Source organism: Cornus florida, unplaced genomic scaffold (genome assembly GCF_030987335.1).
Source record: "Cornus florida cultivar Cherokee Brave unplaced genomic scaffold, ASM3098733v1 CherokeeBrave_3.0.0_Hap2_Chr06, whole genome shotgun sequence".
Classification (NCBI taxonomy): domain Eukaryota; kingdom Viridiplantae; phylum Streptophyta; class Magnoliopsida; order Cornales; family Cornaceae; genus Cornus; species Cornus florida.
The window spans coordinates 76,504,371-76,522,441 of NW_026775576.1; the positions used below are offsets into that span (position 1 = coordinate 76,504,371).

Genomic DNA, 18,071 nt, shown 5'->3' on the forward strand with positions numbered 1-18,071 from the left:
GATGATCTCTCAGTAAAAGAGTATTTACCATTACCATAATAATAAGGTCTGTACATCAAAACCAGACTCATCATCACAACAAAAGTAAAGACCAATCAATTAGGAACCAGGATTGTTCATGAGAAAGAAAAAAACCCTCACAGTCGTAAAATTTCTCATCTCAGCACCACTCTTTAGCTTAATGGATGCATAACGGGCTCTGATACAACTTTTGATAAGACATAAGATGTGCAGAGCACAAAAACACTTTTTCCTAAAGGCTCAAATTAAATAGTAACTCGTGTTACTATGAGTCCTTCCATAAGACCACCATTCCTGACTCCATGTAACCACTTCCCATTTCTGCAATTAGCAAAACAAACAAACATAAATTGCTATTGAAGATAGTTACAAATATATTGATCTAAAAGTACACTATATATTATCTAGCATATAGGACTTCTGACTTCATATAACCACTTCCAATTTTTGCAATTAGCAAAACAAACAATATAACTGCTGTTGAAGATAGTTACAAATATATTAATGTAAAAGTACTATATATCATCTAGCATATAGGACTCTTATTGAGGTAAACTCAGTGGCATAACCATGTAATAATGATGTTATCCATTGGAATGTGATGCTTGAACCATACACAATGCGGTGCTAGGCAAAAATTGGGAATGGGGGAATCACTACAACAAATGGTGTTATTTCCGGCCCCAAAAGGCGTCGTAAAAACCAAAAAATAGTGCCGGAAAAGGGTATTAACGACCCCAAATAAGGGTTGGTCGGAAAAGCTAGGGTGAATTTCCAACCCCTTTTTGGGGTCGGAAATAACCTCATTACTGAAGCCGAATTGGCGTTGGAAAACCTATATCAATTTCCGACCCCTTTTTGGGGTCGGCAATAACCCTACTACTGACGCCGAATTGGCGTCGCTAATATGTTGGTATTTACGACCCAACAGGGCATCGAAAATAGCTTCTTATTTGCGACTCCTAAAATGGAGTCATAAAAGCCTCAACTAATTACCGACCCTCTTTGGAGTCACAAAAGGGCAAAAATTATTTTTAAAATGATTTACATGCAAAGCAGTAGCATATTAACCATATCAGTCACAATGCAACAAAAATCTATCAGTCACAATGCAACAAAAATTGGTCCCTGTAATTCAATACCAACAAAAATGGATCATCACCAAACCGATACTTATAACAAAAATACAATTTAGTAGCATATGTTCAATATCAATCACAATTCACTAGCATACGTTCAAATGATCACCAAAGCTTATAATCAACACATTGTTCAACAAAAATACATGATCACCCAAGCCACAAATATTGTTTCCTATGGAGAGCTTGGTGGTGGAATATTGCTTTGAGAGAGCAACCCCTTTTAGAATCATACTCATCTTAGCTTCTAATCTTTGCTCCATATTGGTCTCCATATCCTTGATTACTTCAACAGCATTAGCGTATTTCTTTTCAGCTGCAATCCTAAGTCTTCTTCATTCTCTAGCTCCGCATTAGGACGGGCTGGTGGGGGTTTCACTCCATACCCCAAGCCACAAATATATTTGGGCCTCTTCCCAAGAACTTTGATGAAGGCTTGCTTCTCCTTTTCAAGTTTATCTTCATCTGTAGGATCTAAATCCTGTACTGTTGCAACCAGCTCCCCTGCATAGGAAACAAATATATAGGAGCAAGACCTTAACATTGAACTCCATAATTAAGAATTCCAGCAGATAGCCAAAAGTTCCTGCATTATGATCTGAAATGTAAACTGAATGTGATTGTCCAGCATTATGATCTGAAAGCCAGAAATATATGCATGATGAAAAGAGATTGCAATCAATTGGTATGCAACTGTCACACATAAGAATTGATGAATTAAAAAATATTGAAGGGATCTGATTTACTATTGATCACCCATTCACTTTCCTACAGTGGCAAGAGATATGTTAGTGAAATGTTTGGTTGCTTCCTGATATTTAAGATATGAAATGATCATCTAATTTCCAAATGGTATGGCAGAGGTATTTGATCTCAAGTCATGGGTAGGGAAACCCAAAGACTGGCAGCCGAAAGCTATGATATCACTCCATGCAGTAGCCGTCAATACCAATTTGCAGGAAAATGAAGGTAAAAAAACACCTCCTCAGTACTTGCATCCTTTATATCCTCTCGCCCATCACCCTGAAAATCTTATATGAATCACTTTCTACAGTTCTACTAGTATTGAGCATTCAGATATTTGGCACTTCCCTGAATTGTCTTTAAATGGGTTATAAATCAGTCTGCAACTCTGCAATGAAGCTCAATTGTGAATTTTATTTTTTTCTAAATGCAATTGTGAAATTTTATATTATAAATCACTATTTCGTTATTTTTCTTTCATTTTTGAAGCAGGCCTTCACGTAAAATACCATGCCATGAGAGATGAAGCTGATGGGGAAGCTGTATCCATCCGAATCTCTCAGCAGCTCCTGTAATTCTGTTCATATCCCTAAAATTAATAGCAAAAACTATACCAACTGTTACTTAATGGTCTATGTTAGGAGTGCAAGTTGGTGTCAACTTTTGACTTTAAAATACTATAATAACTCCATTACACATCTTGTTCACCTACCTGTGACCTCCACAATGTCAGGATTAAATTCAAAAAGGGAAAGATCTGATCATGACCTTAACCCAAGTGGAAAAGCATAGGTACCCCTGTGGACATTTTAACCATCAGGTCAGGGTATCAATGTGCAAGGGAAGATCCTGAATTTTCTTTGGTGATGGGATATGGAACCATCTGGATTATAGGAAAGAGCTAAACCTACTCTTAATTTTGCGGAGCAGTGTACTTTAAGATAAACTGTTATCCTCACAATTTTTTACTTATCCTGCTGTGAATATCTCATAGTGGTTTAAGGAAACCAACGTTCATGTGGCATAGATATGGCATGGAGGTGGTTCAAGCATCGGACTTAAGTGGACATCAGTATACCTCTTAAGACATTTGGTATTCAAAGAGAGAAAAGGTACTAGATATTTCATAATATCAATGAGCGTTACCTGCTTTGTAAAGTAAACAAGGCCAATCATCAATTAGTGCAACAATGATTTCATAAGGCCATAACCAAGAGTAGTTTCTTTTTGTTTATGTGAGAATTCTTCATATAGAATAGCTATGCAACATTTTCATTCATGATTAATAAGTGCATGCATAAAGATGTCAGACTTGGTATTTCTTTCCTTTTCTTTTTCTAAAGACAAAAAAGTATTACAATAAAGTTGATCAGAAAATAAATGTCAAGAGGATCTAAGATTGATTGGGTCAATCACATAGCAATTACTGCTGAGGACACCAACGGGCAAATGAATATGTGGTGACAGTTGAGTCACTAAAGTCGTTTCCTGGGGCATATAGGTGGTAGTAACCTTAAACCTTCGTTGGAACAATCGAAGGAGGGCAGTAGCCATGTGTCAAGGGCAACATTAAGAACTGAATACAAAGAATTGAAGAAAAATGTTATGAATTAACTAATGATATTGACAACACTAAACTTCTACTTGTCGTTTATCCAACACTAAACATGTTAATTCATAGCTGTTCATGAATTATGCAAGGAGAAGAGGAAGGGTATTCTTACATGCAATTCCCGAGCTTTCTCACATGTCCAACCCTTTTCTGGATGGTGATGTGTTTCTTCATAAACATCAACCAAGCTAGGTTGAACTCCATTCTGAGACGTTTTCTGCAAAGTTCAAGGAATTATTATATGTCAATTGTAGAAACATATAAAAGCAAGTGTGTAAAAAGAATATTTGGTTCAATAACTATTACCTTCTCCTCAATATACCGCACAAAGGACTTGCTTCCGCCACAATGGTGAACTTGTAGTGCAGCCCAGTTCCGTTGATTTTCCTCACTAATTTCCTACACAAAGAATGTATCAAATCATGAAAGTTTATGGTTAATTATGCTACTACTGTTGCTCTAAATAATAGCAAAATCTTCAACTAAAGAAGGTACAATCAGCCTATTATTTGAAGTGGAATGTGAGATTACCTTATGCTTTTCTGACATGAAACGATTGCACAATACTGACCAAACTTCAGACCGAACACTTTTATATGGATTTCGAGGTGCCTCATCAGGGTCAAACAAATTCCAATGACTTTTTACCTCATGTCGGTAATCCTTGAGTCGGGTATGAAGTTGCAAATCCACAACTTCTTTGTGGTGTGGATCGTTGAAATCAACTTGAAAATGTTGCTATAATACATCTAACTTTAGAAAACGAACTTCAATTTAAAAAGTAAACAAGTCACAAGTAAATAACTGTAACACTTATACTTCACCTTTATTTCATTATACATAATTTGTTTTTCAATTTCTGGAACATCAAGCCACGATTCATAAATTAAGAGTTTTCCACTACCACGAACTATAATGCCGTGTTCAGCTGTAAATACACCTGCATTATCCCCAGTGACCTTCATGTATTCTGGTTTGATTTCAACTGGAATAGGTCCTCCGTAAAAATCTTTAAGTTGCAGCTTCTCATTTTTTGCAATTCCATGTCGTTTCACCCTAGTCTAAGCTGCACATGATTGGTACAACAGTCAATAAAAAATATATGAGCATATAATGCAGATGCTAAGGCAAAAAAGGATAACAGTATCCAAAAGCAGCCTTACTGACACAGCAACAGCATCTCAAGGCAATAATCAGTAAACCCCTTATCTCAAGGCAATGTAAACCACTTATGCCACAATGATTAAATTAGTGTTTTTTAGACATCCTTTATTGAACTTAGAAGTTCTTCAACTACCAAAGTTCACTAATTATTTTCAGAACACGGACCGCAAACAGGTTCCTTAATATGGAAAAACAATGTATCCTCAATAGGCTCTAAGAATTAGGCTACTTTGGATTTTTATTGGCGAGAGTAAAGCCCTGACATTGGGTTTCTAAGAACTGGCCTACATTGGAGCTTTATATTTCCCCAAACTTAATTCTTACATAGTCAAATAAAATAGAATTAAGAAAAAAAATACGTATATATATCATCAGTACTTCTCCTCCCTTCTGGACCTGCTCAGACTAAATTATATGCTTCTTCTTTTTTCCAGCACACTGTTACAATTTCAAATCCATGAATTTATGACTAACATGTTCCCTGCAAGATCTCAAAGACCCCAAGTCCACAGCAAAAATGCACATTCCCTTTAACTTTGGACAATTGTTTCGCATTTTGCCTTGCCCAGTTGATTCAGTTCGATAACAATGAAGAGCACTAACTAGTGACTTATTAAATAAGTTCTCAACTTATAAATCAATCCTTAATGGTATCAGGAATATTACATTCTCTGGCCATCTATTTATTAGACATATTTGTTTTTCATAAAGAAAAGAAAATTTTAGTCATAGAGATTGAAGTCCACGCGCACACACCAAAAAATGAAGGGAAAAAAACATGAACTGTAGCTGGCTATGAAACACACCTGAACTATGTAATACGACTTTGAAACACCATTTATCAATAAGTAGCTTGAATTGAGTGATGTGAAGATGTGTGAGTTCACGTGAAAGAAAAATATAGGGTACCCCACTCGCCAAAAAGAATTTATAATAAGGCTTCCATATTCTGGCTTGGTTTCTATAGATTTCTTCGGAAGATTGTATGTGTGTGTGTGTGTGTGTGAGAGAGAGAGAGAGAGGTGCATCCAATGAGCATTCACATAAGGTTCTCCAAAGCTGGGCCTGGGACAGTCCAACTGTTAAGTGCAACTGTTTTCCCAAGAGGCAAAGAAAACTAAACTAGTTGTTCTGTTGAAAGCAAAAATTAAATGTAGAAACTCTTAATCCAGCACAATGGGGCTTAATAACAGGTACGACAAAGTCAACAAAGCAAACAACAGAGAATTGCTTCAAATTGGAGACTAAATTTAGTACTGATCTCATTCCTCAGACAGGTAAAATAATATTCAAAAAGTGTTAATGATCTACATGCAAAGCAGTTTTTAGAAAGAAAATTGATGGAACAGGTAAAATAATATTTAATTTCAAAAAATAAAGATACCTGATGAACCATTGGTTGAAGCCATATTTGCAATAAGATTGCTCCTATCGAGGTTGTGTGATGGACCTATACTGTGACCCTGTTAGATAAGGAATCAAAATGAATACATAGAAACTACATGGTCTTGCCCTATGGCCAGAGACCAATTGAGCTAAGAATACCAATAACAGGAAATATTAAAAGAGAGATTAAATTAAAAAAAATAAAAAATAAAAAATCTAAACATATTACAGCAAAGCTGCATGGGCTAGATATTTGAAAAAACGGTGATAAGGAATACAGACCTCATGATTTATTTGAAGGAAAACAAAAAATTGTAGGATAACTGATCCAGTAGCACTTGTTAGCAGATCTAACTCTTTTTAGATATCCTTCAAAAAGTGAATAGAGGGAAAAACAAAAAGAAGCAAAATTAAAAAAAATCAATTCCAAGGAAAAAGTAAACTCAATAAAGGAAAACAATAAAATAAAACATGTTATCATTTGTTAATTCAATTCCAAGGAAAAAGTAAACCAAATTTGGCTTAAACAGATTGTAAAAAAAGTCGTGCATATTGAAAAACTATCCCTCTTCCCAATCACTCTCATCAGTATCATCATCAGTAAGCAAAGTATATTCCTCATCAGTGGAGGAATCAGATAGTTCTACATCTTCATTGTCAACCACATGGGTGTCTTGCCTACACTTGTGAACAACTTCTACATCAATCTGATCACTGGGTGTCATCCCTATTCAACGACAATTGATCTATATTTGGGCAATCTTGTACAACCCGATCAACAATGCAAGGCTCAGACTCTTGATATGCATCATTCTCAGTGTTACTTTCATCTTCCTCTTCCTCTCCCTTTCCATCTTCCACCACTGAAACATCAAATATTCTTCTACAAGTTATTTTCTGAACCACCCCTCCCATGAACCCCGTAATTTGGTGTCCTTCACATAAAAGACTTGTTGGACTTGTTGAGGTAGAACAAACGGCTGATCCTCGTACGATCGACGTGATACATTAACGCTATTGAAGTGGGTATCTTTGTGTATACCCAGCTTTGTTAAAACACCATAATATTCAACGCCTTCACATTTAACAGATATACCACTATTTTGAGTTTTTCGATTTTGCTCCCTATCCTTTGTGTGACATCTTGATCCATTTACAATGCAACCAGTGTATCGTTTGACTCGTTGTTCAGGTCCACATGCCAATGAAAAAATATCATCATTTATTGATGAGTCCTTTAGTTGCCTCATTTGCTTTATCTATAAACACAACACATATTAACAAATAATTACTTCCAAATACAATAAATTATATAATTAGAAACAATAGAGAAAAGCAATAAACACTTGCACGTTGTTCAAACCAAATTGGAAATTTCAGTGCATGCCTTCGTTCTACCGTGGATTGTGCTGGTCGTGGTAAAAATTCCATATATTCTCTACATACATGTATATTTGAAAATGTTACACGCAACTGTTTATAAAAAATATATGAAGATGTAAAATTATTGAAAACGAAAAATAAAATAAAATTAACTAACCTCAATATCAGCTGGATTTCATCGCAGTTGTTCAAAACATATAAATGAGCCCTATCAATGTCCATCAAATCCAATGTATCATAACTTGAGGAACCTAATAGACAAAGGACTTGTCTAAATACATACAAGGAAGCTCCTTGCACAGTTTGATCTCCCTCATAATTCCGTTCCTCATGGTTAAACCGTGTCTCAACTCCACTAAGATACAAAGAACAAAAAGTTATGCATTCATTATCCACGTAAGCTTCAGCAATTGAACCCTCCGGGCGTGCTTTGTTGCGAACATATGACTTAAGAGGGCACAAAAATCTTTCAATAGGGTACATCCATCGATATTGTACAGGACCAGCTACGAGCGCCTCCCGGGTAAATGCACAGCAAGATGAACCATGATATCAAAAAATGCTGGAGGGAAGATCATCTCTAACTTGCAAAGTATAAGAGCAATATCCCTTTCAAGAGCTTCTAGCACTTCAACCTTTAACGTCCTACAACACAACTCTTTAAAGAAAATGCCAAGTTCAACCAATGCATTGCAAATATCATGATCTAAGCAACCACGAATGCCGACTGGTAAGAGTCGCTGCAGAAGAACATGCGAGTCATGACTTTTCAGCCAGTATATTTTGCATTCTGCAACATTAACACACCGAGATATGTTAGATGCATATCCATCTGGAAATTTAATCGTCTTCAACCATTCACAAAACTCCTTTTTTTCTTTTGTTGACAGTGTGTAACGTGCAGGTTGCATTACATATTTTGCACCAGTAGAGATAAGATGCAATTCTTTTCTTATTCCCATCTCTTGTAAATCTAGACGAGCCTTCAAACTATCTTTTGTTTTCCCTTCAATATTCATCAAGGTCCCCAACACATTGTCACAGATATTTTTCTCGATGTGCATGATATCAAGGTTGTGCCGCAACTTGAGCAATCTCCAATATGATAATTCAAAAAAAATGCTCGTTTTTGTCCAATTAAGCTCGATTGTAGTACGTTTCCTCTTTTTAATATTTGGTACCTACCCGAAATTGACATCCCTTATATGATCTAATTGTTCTAATTTTTCTAGAATCTCATCCCCAGACAACTCCTTGGGTGGTAATCTATGCTCCTTATAACCATCGAATTGCTTCGAACGATTCCGCCAATCGTGATCCAAATCCAACCAGCGTCGATGACCACGATAACTAATCTTTTTACCATTCTTCAACCACACTGATTCTGTGTTGTCCATACACCTTGGACATGCCATATACCCCTTCGTACACCAACCGGACAAATCCGCCAAAGCAGGAAGGTCATTTAAAGTCCATAGACATGCCGCATGTAATTTAAATTTTCTTCTGGTACATGCATCATAAGTTGAGACACCATCCACCCACAATTCTTTTAACTCATCTATCAACGGTCTCAAATACACGTCAATGTCCTTTCCAGGTGATTTTGGACCGAGAATAAGCAACGGCATGAACACATATGGATCCCTCATCAATTTCCAAGGTGTCGCATTGTATGCTACAATAAAGACAGGCCACACGCTATATGCATTGTTCATGTTACCAAATGGATTAAATCCATCAGCTCCTAACCCTAATCAAATGTTTCGAGGGTCTTTTGCAAACCAACCATGTTGATTATCAAATTCCTCCCAAGCTCTAAAATCTGCTGAATGTTTTAAAACATTCATCTCCTTAACACGCTTTTCCTTATGCCACCTCGTATCTTTCACAGTCTTTCTTGACATATACAATCTTTGAAACCTTGGTTTCAAGGGAAAATATCGAAGAACCTTCTGAGGAACTTTTTTCCTTTTGGCTTCATGGAATTTATACCGAGATGCACCACATTTAGGACACTCCTCATTATGCTCATATTCCTTCCAAAAGAGTACACAATCATGTTTACAGGCATGAATCGTCTCATAGCCAAGTCCCAAATCACGCAATATTCTTTTAAGCTCGTAATGGGATTTTGGCAATGTTTCATCTTTTGGCAACAACTCTTTAAGAAACTCAAGTAACATAGTGAGCGACTTGTTAGTCCATCGATTCATAACTTTTAGATGGAGTAACCTAAGAATACAAGACAACTTTGTGAATTTCTGACAACCTGGACACACCTCACATTGTGAATCTTGCAACAATCTCGCAAACCTATCTGCACCCCCTTCCCCCTCACCCTCAGGGATATTAAGTGGACTATTGTTATGTTGAATATCTTCTTGTTCAATATTCATGTTGATGAGCACTGAAAAGTGCGCATTTAAACCCGTTAAGCTTAAGCATTCTAGTACCTTTATCTATCTTACTTTGCCGTTTTAGACTTATTACGTGTTATTTATATTTTCAGGCACTAATCCCAAAATTGAGCTAACTCAGCCAAATAAGAGCTTAATTGAAGCAATCCTGAGATAAACCAAAGGAGGGAGCAAAGTGGAGAAAGCAAGGAACAAAAAGGAATCAAAGTTGTGCAGCTGAAAAGTTCGATCGATCCAACTTAGAGTTCGATCGATCGAACATCTATGATCGATCACAGTACTTCTCGATAGATCCAACCTTGGCCTTTGCTGAAATTCCAAGTTCGATCGATCCAACATCACCTTCGATCGATCGAACCCTATTTTGTCCTATTCAAATGATTGATCTTATCCACAGCTGTACGCCTACCAACCACTTTTGTCCTTTTCCCCATAAATATCTTCGAAATATCTCAGCCTTATCCTTATCCGGAGGAGTCAGACCACTTCGATCGATCCAAGATGCAGTTCGATCGATCGAACCCATCTTCGATCGATCCAAGTTAAAGTTCGATCGATCGAACTTCCTCCAGCGAGAAAAAGTTAAAGTCCAGCTCATTTATTCCGTCCTTCACCCAATCATTGGAGAATATGCCTTGCACGACCACAGCTCATCATAGGGTGTATTTGACCTACCTATATAAGGAATATGATACACTTTTTGGAGAAGAGCCTAGAGTCTCTTGTCACACATTGAAAATCATCTTGGAGGCTATTCTTGGAGAGGAAAAAGGGAGGAAGCTAGAGCAACCATTGGAGGAGATCTTCATCTACAAGGAGCAGCCATGGAGTTAGCCCTTGAGGGTTGGATCATCACTACCATGAGTGGCTAGACATCTTCTTGGGGCTAGAGTTAGCCCCAAGCATGCTTTCTATACTCTAATCTTGTGTATTATTGAGGGATTAGTGTTGTATGATACATCTTGATATTCATGTATATATAAATCTTGATTATTTCATGATTTGTATGGTTTAATGCTTCCAATTGACTATTCTATTCTACCCATATGTCTATGTATGCTAGAGTAGGATATTCATGTGCTTATCTCTAGATTTAGTGTTTTTGATGCATGTCTATATGTATTGATGCTATAGATCTAGAGATTATCAAGATGATATGCTTAATGAATGCTATTTTGGTTCATTTGATGGTTTATGCCTATTCTTGATGGTTTGTGCCTCTCCCCTAGTCTAGATAGCTTTATTTTCATGCTAGTAGTGTAGATTTAGTGTAGTGGTAGTATAATGTTAGATGGGAGGACAATCTACTCTTGATGTTTGATGTTCCATGCTTGTGAGTCCAAATGGCATATTCCTCTAATATTGTGTTGCATGTGGATTGTGAGCTTAATGAAGGATTAATGACTTGTTTTGATCTATTGTGCTATCCCCATGTTGTCTAGACAATATATGCTCTATTGCTTAGATATATTGTGCTCTTCACATGATGTTTAGACAATACTTGCTTGATTTGTCATCCTTGCCAATTGAATCAACCTAATGCACACACACCCTTATCATATTGCAACACATCCATTACCCTCAATTGATCACTTGTTAGTAGTATAGAAAAGTATTGCTTGGTGGTGATCTCTACACCCCAAGACCTCTCTCTCTTGTTTACCTCATATTATTTTCTTTAGTTGAATTCAATTTAGCTTAATCAACCAACCAACCAATTGTGTGATCACTTGACCTACTAACCCTAATTACCATAGTTTCACAATTCGATACACCATCAAATCCCTTGGGACGATCCCTACTCGCCCTATCTATATTTTATATAGAGAAAGGTAGTAGTGGCTTTTTATAAATGTAAAACTTGGCCACCTCCTAAACACACACAACTCTCAAGCTTGACTTGGTATCGCGACCCTTGTAAAGGACCGGTCAGTTTTTGGCGCCGTTGCCGGGGATTTTAAATTGGCAACGTCGAATTGTGAAATTCAATTAGGATTAGTACTCTTTTGATCGTGTTTTTACTTTCTTTTTATTTTCTGTTTTTGATTACTTATTAAGTTTGTTCTTCATTAACAAGGTGCATTGAGCAAGGAGCTAGCAAAGAACTTCCAAGCTAAGGAGCAAAGCAAAGCAAAGGAAAAAAATGCTTAAAATGAAGAGTTGCTAAAAATTTTTTTTTGCTAAGCTAAGCTTTTAAATTTGGAGTTGAAGTGCTAAAGGACTATTGTGAGACCTTCTTACTCAATCTCCTTAGTTAAATCGGGGGCCCACGTGGAGGCATTTATTTGACATACATTGCATTTGAAAATTGTGGTTGTGAAGTTTAATTGCATTGTTGAGAAAGTTGCTTATTCGTGTTGCATTGTGCATGCATGGTCATCGTTCATTGAGACCTACTCTTGTCCCTCTTGATTTGCATTTAGAATCCACTATTAGGAATCCAAGGGGAAGAGGAAGTTCACATAGAACCAATCTACCAATGGATGCTCTCAATGATGATCATGTTGAAGACCTTGGTCACATAGACCAACAAGGCATCCTTCACCCTAATGTGCAAAATGATAATATGCAAGTTCCATTAGGCATGCCTAGGCCATACATTCATCAACCTCCTCAACAACAAGGCCAAATTCCAATGGGAATTCCAAGGCCAATGTATGCACCACAACCCCCCATCATTAATCAAGCTCAATATAACCAAGGTGTCCATGTTGCACCTCAAGTTGCTAATCCACCACTCGCATTGAGAGATCACTATGTGCCTAATGAGTATAATACACCCACATGCATTCAATTGCCACCATTTAGAGCACACCATTATGAGATTAAAGCACAAACTATCCAAATGCTACCTAACTTTCATGGACTTCCTAGTGAAGAACCTTACAAGCATTTGGATGAGTTTCTTGAAGTTTGTTCTACCGTTCGATACACGGACATGCCAGAAGAAGTTTTAAGGCTGAAACTTTTTCCATTCACCCTTAAAGATAAGGCGAAGTATTGGTTCAACAACCTTAGGCCTTTTTCTATAACTTCTTGGGCAGAAATGCAACAAGAATTTTTGAAAAAGTACTATCCGGTTTCGAAGACCAATGCTATGAGAACCGCAATTAGGGAATTCACACATGGGGAGGGAGAAACTTTCCACGAGGCATGGGAACGCTTCAATGAATTGCTTAGGAAGTGTCCTCACCATGACATGCCTAAATGGCAATTGGTCCAATTCTTCTTTGAAAGCTTATCGGACAATTATAAAGGCATGGTTGATGCTTCAATGGGAGGTTCTTATATAGACCGGCAAGAGGAAGACGTGTGGCGTCTTTATGAGAGTATGAGTGAAAACTCTTTGCATAGAACATTGTCATCTAGGAATGGTAGAAATTCTCAAGGTAGGAAGAGTGTTGGCTTACATCAAGTTGACCACTCAAATGATATAACCGCCGAGATGAAGTCTTTATCTCAAAAGTTTGATAAATTGATCAATCAAAACTCGGCAAATCAAGTGTCTTCCTTTCCTAATCATTCTCCTAGAGCTCAAAATGAATCATGCATGACTTATTCTAGTGTTCTTCATTCTACTTCTAATTGTCCTCATGGACAAATTCAAAATGAACCCATTGAGCAAGTTAATGCAACATTTGTGAACCAAGGGAACAATCCTTATGGTAATCATTACAATCCCGGTTGGAGGAATCATCCTAATTTTTCTTGGAAAAACCAAGGGGAGGGCTCAAACTCTTCCTAAGGCGGTTTTCAAGGGAAATACATTCCACCTCCACTTCAAAACCAAGGATCCCAAGGTTCAAGACCATATAACTCACAAGGAAATCAATTTGCTAATTCTCATTTTCCTAACCAATCATATTCTCAAGGAAATTCTAGAGGTTCCGCTTTTGAGGAAAAGGTTTTAAATGCTTTGGGCACTCTAGAAGCAAATACTCAATTGTTGCATTCTCATTCTCAGTCAATTGCCAAGCTAGAAACCCATGTAGGGCAAATAGCTGAAACACTTAATGCTAGAGAGAAGGGAAAGATGCACGTGAATGCCCCAATCAAACAACAATGTGTTGTAGAAACCAAATCCTCATTGGAAGGGCATAATGTTGGGCATGTCAATGCGGTAACAACCTTGAGAAGTGGTAGGGTAGTAGACAATCAAGTTAAAATGCCTAATGAAGAGAGTGAACTGGTACAACCTCAAGTTGTCACCCGTCCCGTTCCACACACTATTCCTCCTTCATTGCATGGGCATGATCTTGAGAATGAGAAGCCCTCAAATTGTGAGTTGAAAGATGATTTCCAAAGAGATTCATTGAAAACAGTGTTGAAAAATGTATTTAAGAAAAGTTCTTTGAAAAATGTTATTCATGATTCTTCTTTGAAAAGTGATTTGAAATCCAATGAATCGAACAAGTCCAATGCTGAAAATTCTTTGAAAGAAAATGCTGAAAGAGTTTTTGAAAAAGCTCCATTTCCGGACGCCTTGAAAGGGTCCATTTCAAAAGAAAGGCAAAAGACCAAGAACAATGAAATAATGGATATGTTTAGGCAAGTCACAGTTAATCTTCCACTTTTGGATGCAATTAAGCAAATTCCGGCTTATGCCAAATTCTTAAAGGACTTATGCACCCAAAAGCGGAAGAACAAGAGCCAAACATCAAAAAAGGTGGTCTTAACCGAACAAGTGAGTTCCATTCTACAACACAACACTTTGCCAAAGTTTAAGGACCCCGGTGCACCTACAACATCTTGTGTCATTGGTGAACATGTCATCAACCGGGCACTTCTTGACTTAGGGGCTATTCGGTTTATGTCAAATTGGGCCTAAGTGAATTGAAACCGACGTCGGTGGTTTTACAACTTGCCGACCGATCCATTAAGAAGCCTAGGGGGATAATTGAGGATGTGTTGATTAAGATTGATAAGTTCTTCTTCCCGGTTGACTTTGTCGTCATTGACACGGAACCGGTGCCCAATCCAAAGAACCAAATTCCGGTTATCCTTGGCCGTCCTTTCTTGGCAACCTCAAATGCCAACATAAATTGTAAGACGGGGATAATGAAGATTTCTTTTGGGCACATGAGAGTGAAGTTGAACATCTTTAACCCCACACCCAATCCATTTGACAAATATGAAGAAGAGGTTAATGTGGTAGAGGAATATCATGATCTTGCTTGTGAAAGAAATGAGCTTTTGTGCATGAACAATGTTTCAAAGCCTTCATCTTCATCTTCAGCATTGTATGCCAGAAAAGTGATTTCGAACTCTTGTTGTGAAAGGGCGTGGAAGCCCAAGGAAGGTTTTGACAAAGAACTCAAGACGTCTTTTGAGTTTACCCCAACAAGTTCTTCTAAGAACCATTTGTTGGGAGTGACTCGAAACATCTCTCATCCCAAAAAGGAGGGGATGCATTGCAAGATCTTTGATCCGGGCTAAAAGAGCCCAAGGTCTTGCTAGAGACGTTAAAGACTAGCACCGAAATTCGTAGGATGTCAAAACCCTATTCCTCCCTCATTTCTATCTTGCATTTTGATTCTTGCGAAGTCTAGATACTGTTTTTGTGGTTCATATACATTGGAAGGAACTGAGTAAAGGATTGCATGAGCATTCAAGTCATTTTGAGCATTTAGACATAATTTCGATCGATCCAAGTCTTGGTTCGATCGATCCAACTATGGACTCGATCGATCCAGCTCTCATTTTGCACCCAACACTTAGAAAAATTTTGGACCTGCATCCAACCTCCAAAATGCATGCTCTCGGGATCTCCAAATTCTCAAAAGTTCGATCGATCGTAAACCATTTCGATCGATCGAACTACCTTTCGATCGATCCAACATGTGGTTCGATCGATCATGAGTCCCAACACTTAGAAAAATTTTGGACCTTCATCCAAATTCCAAAATGCATGCTCTCGGGACTTTTCAAAATTTTTCATGTTCGATCGATCGAATTCTAAGCTCGATCGATCCAAGGTTCCAGCACATATCAACTCTTGAACCCTTAAACTTGTACATTCTTTATCCTCTTCGATCGATCGAAATCTTTCTTCGATCGATCGAAATTTGCATCTCATCAAAAAAAAAAAAAATGCCATTAAGAGTGGAGACCTAAGTTCGATCGATCGAACTCTGCATATCGTGTTTTTAAAAATATAACCGAGTTGGATCGATCACTTTGGATCGATCCAACTTCACAAAGAAACCAAACCCTAGTCTCCCTCTTCTCTCAATCTCATCTCAATCCGGCCACCAACCTCCATTCCAATCATCTTCCCCACCTCCAGCGAGCCATTTCCGGCAAGGTAAAGCCTTATTTTCACTGCGGCTTCGCACCCTCTCTCTCATCTCATCCCTCTCGGTTTTGAGGTAAATCGCAAGCCATTTCTTGATTTAAAAGTTTAATCAATGCATGATTCATGATTTTCTATATTGATTTATGTTGTATGTGTATTAATCATCCATTTTGAAGCATCAATTTCATGATTATGGTATACATATTCACACATGCACTTTATATTCTCTATATATTGCTTTTTGATTATGGATGTCTCTTAGTATCTCATATTCGTATGTTTGACTCCATCAGGTACACCACAGTGACTTCAGTGAGAGAGTGCTGCCTAATTTTTCAGGACCACTCTTACACCTCTCTCTATTCTCTATTTATCCCATCTTACACTTGCATGTCCACTGTGCACTAATTATCCTATCTTGTTATCTAATGAGTTTATCCGAGTGCAAACTTTTCAGGACCACAGTTTATCCCAAGTTTGGGGGGGCCATGCCACCCACTTTGGATACTTCTGTCCCAATCATTCATGTCTAAAGCACTGGTATACTCTTTCCTTTGTTCTCTTCACACATTGAGGACAATGTGCAGTTTAAGTTTGGGGGTATTAGTGTATGTTTCAGTGTTACTTTAAAATTCAAATTTTGAGCATGTCTTGTGTATTTGAGGGATATTTCTATACTTGGTCCATTTCTAGCTATAATTTTGATCTTTTGAGGACTATATTGCTTAAAATTTAAAAATTGCTTGACTTGAGAGTCCAATACTCCTTGTATGCCTTGAGGATGCCATTTAGGAGTAATTTTTTCAAAAGATTGATATCTTGCTTGCATTTGTGGTCCACATCATCCTGAATTTGTGATTGTTTTGAGATTCATTCTAGGATTCTACACTAGCACCGGCGCACGCTAGCATTCAATTGTGGGGTACATGCTTTGTTGATTATTGAATTGGTTATATCCCAATTGGGCTAGTAGTGCATTGAAAGCTTTCATTCTTGATAAAGGTGAATAACAACCCCTTTTCATTGAGTAGCCGGGATTCTTGCCTCATTAAGCAGTGAACTTCTCGCGCCGAAAGGTGGAGGGCCCAAACCCTAGGTTAATAATTGAATGGTTAAAATAAAAAATAAAAAAAATAAAAAGTTGCAAAAGAAATAAAAGTGAGGACTTTTCCCAAAAGGTGAGAAGTGGGAAATGATTAGATGGTTGTTGTCTTGATTTGTAGCCTAGTTGATTTGAGTTTGGAAGTCCGTAGGGGTGTCTTGACACCTAATGCCCTAAAGCCATCTGGTTTGGGAGTCATTGACCTAAAGCTCGCTACATGAATCTTCTAGAAAGCTTAAGAGATCAACACATTGCACAATACTTCCATCTTTGATCCTCAATAAAAAATAAAAAATAAAAAATAAAAATAAAAAAAATAGAGTGAAAAGAATAAGCGCACCTAGAACAATAAAGCTTTAATAAAAGGTCCACTCTCTTATCTTGATGATCGGTACTAGATTTGTGTGCTAGTTTGAGGGTAAGGATGTGATTACTTCTCTAGTTGGCTAAGATAGCAACACACTTGATGCCGGACCTCTCACATGGATTCTAGACTTGTTTCGATTTCATGATCATTTTCTTGATGTGTGGAGGACCATGCTTGCTTGCTTGATATTGAAATTTTGGGAGATTGCTTAGAAACGGTTGAAAAATTGCATACTTGAGGTAGTTTTCTTCCAATGCTTGTTTGCAATATTGGTGCCTCTTTTGAAAGAATGAGCTTAATGTTTGTGGGTACCATTTCTGGAAACCCTCACGAGATTTTACTCGTCCACTAGGGGTAACCTAGGGGTTTAAAAGGCTTGTTGCATATACTAAATGCAATCGTGTTCCCTACGAAAGTGGCGCTATCATTTTACTTGCT

General features: G+C 37.6%; 1 protein-coding gene and 1 pseudogene across 1 annotated transcript; both read right to left on the reverse strand.

The window, feature by feature from the left end:
* Positions 1-1,134: 1,134 nt before the first annotated feature.
* LOC132312161 (uncharacterized) lies at positions 1,135-9,880 on the reverse strand. Its single transcript, XM_059810417.1, has 7 exons — positions 6,349-9,880; positions 6,065-6,143; positions 4,341-4,582; positions 4,048-4,254; positions 3,823-3,915; positions 3,629-3,733; positions 1,135-1,664 (listed from the first exon to the last, which is right to left on the reverse strand). Exons 3-7 carry the CDS (start codon positions 4,479-4,481, stop codon positions 1,635-1,637), a joined length of 576 nt encoding a protein of 191 aa, XP_059666400.1. The 5' UTR covers positions 4,482-4,582; positions 6,065-6,143; positions 6,349-9,880; the 3' UTR covers positions 1,135-1,634.
* A 3,091-nt stretch (positions 9,881-12,971) lies between these two features.
* On the reverse strand, positions 12,972-13,070 carry LOC132315401 (small nucleolar RNA R71; annotated as a pseudogene).
* Between the last annotated feature and the right edge of the window lie 5,001 nt (positions 13,071-18,071).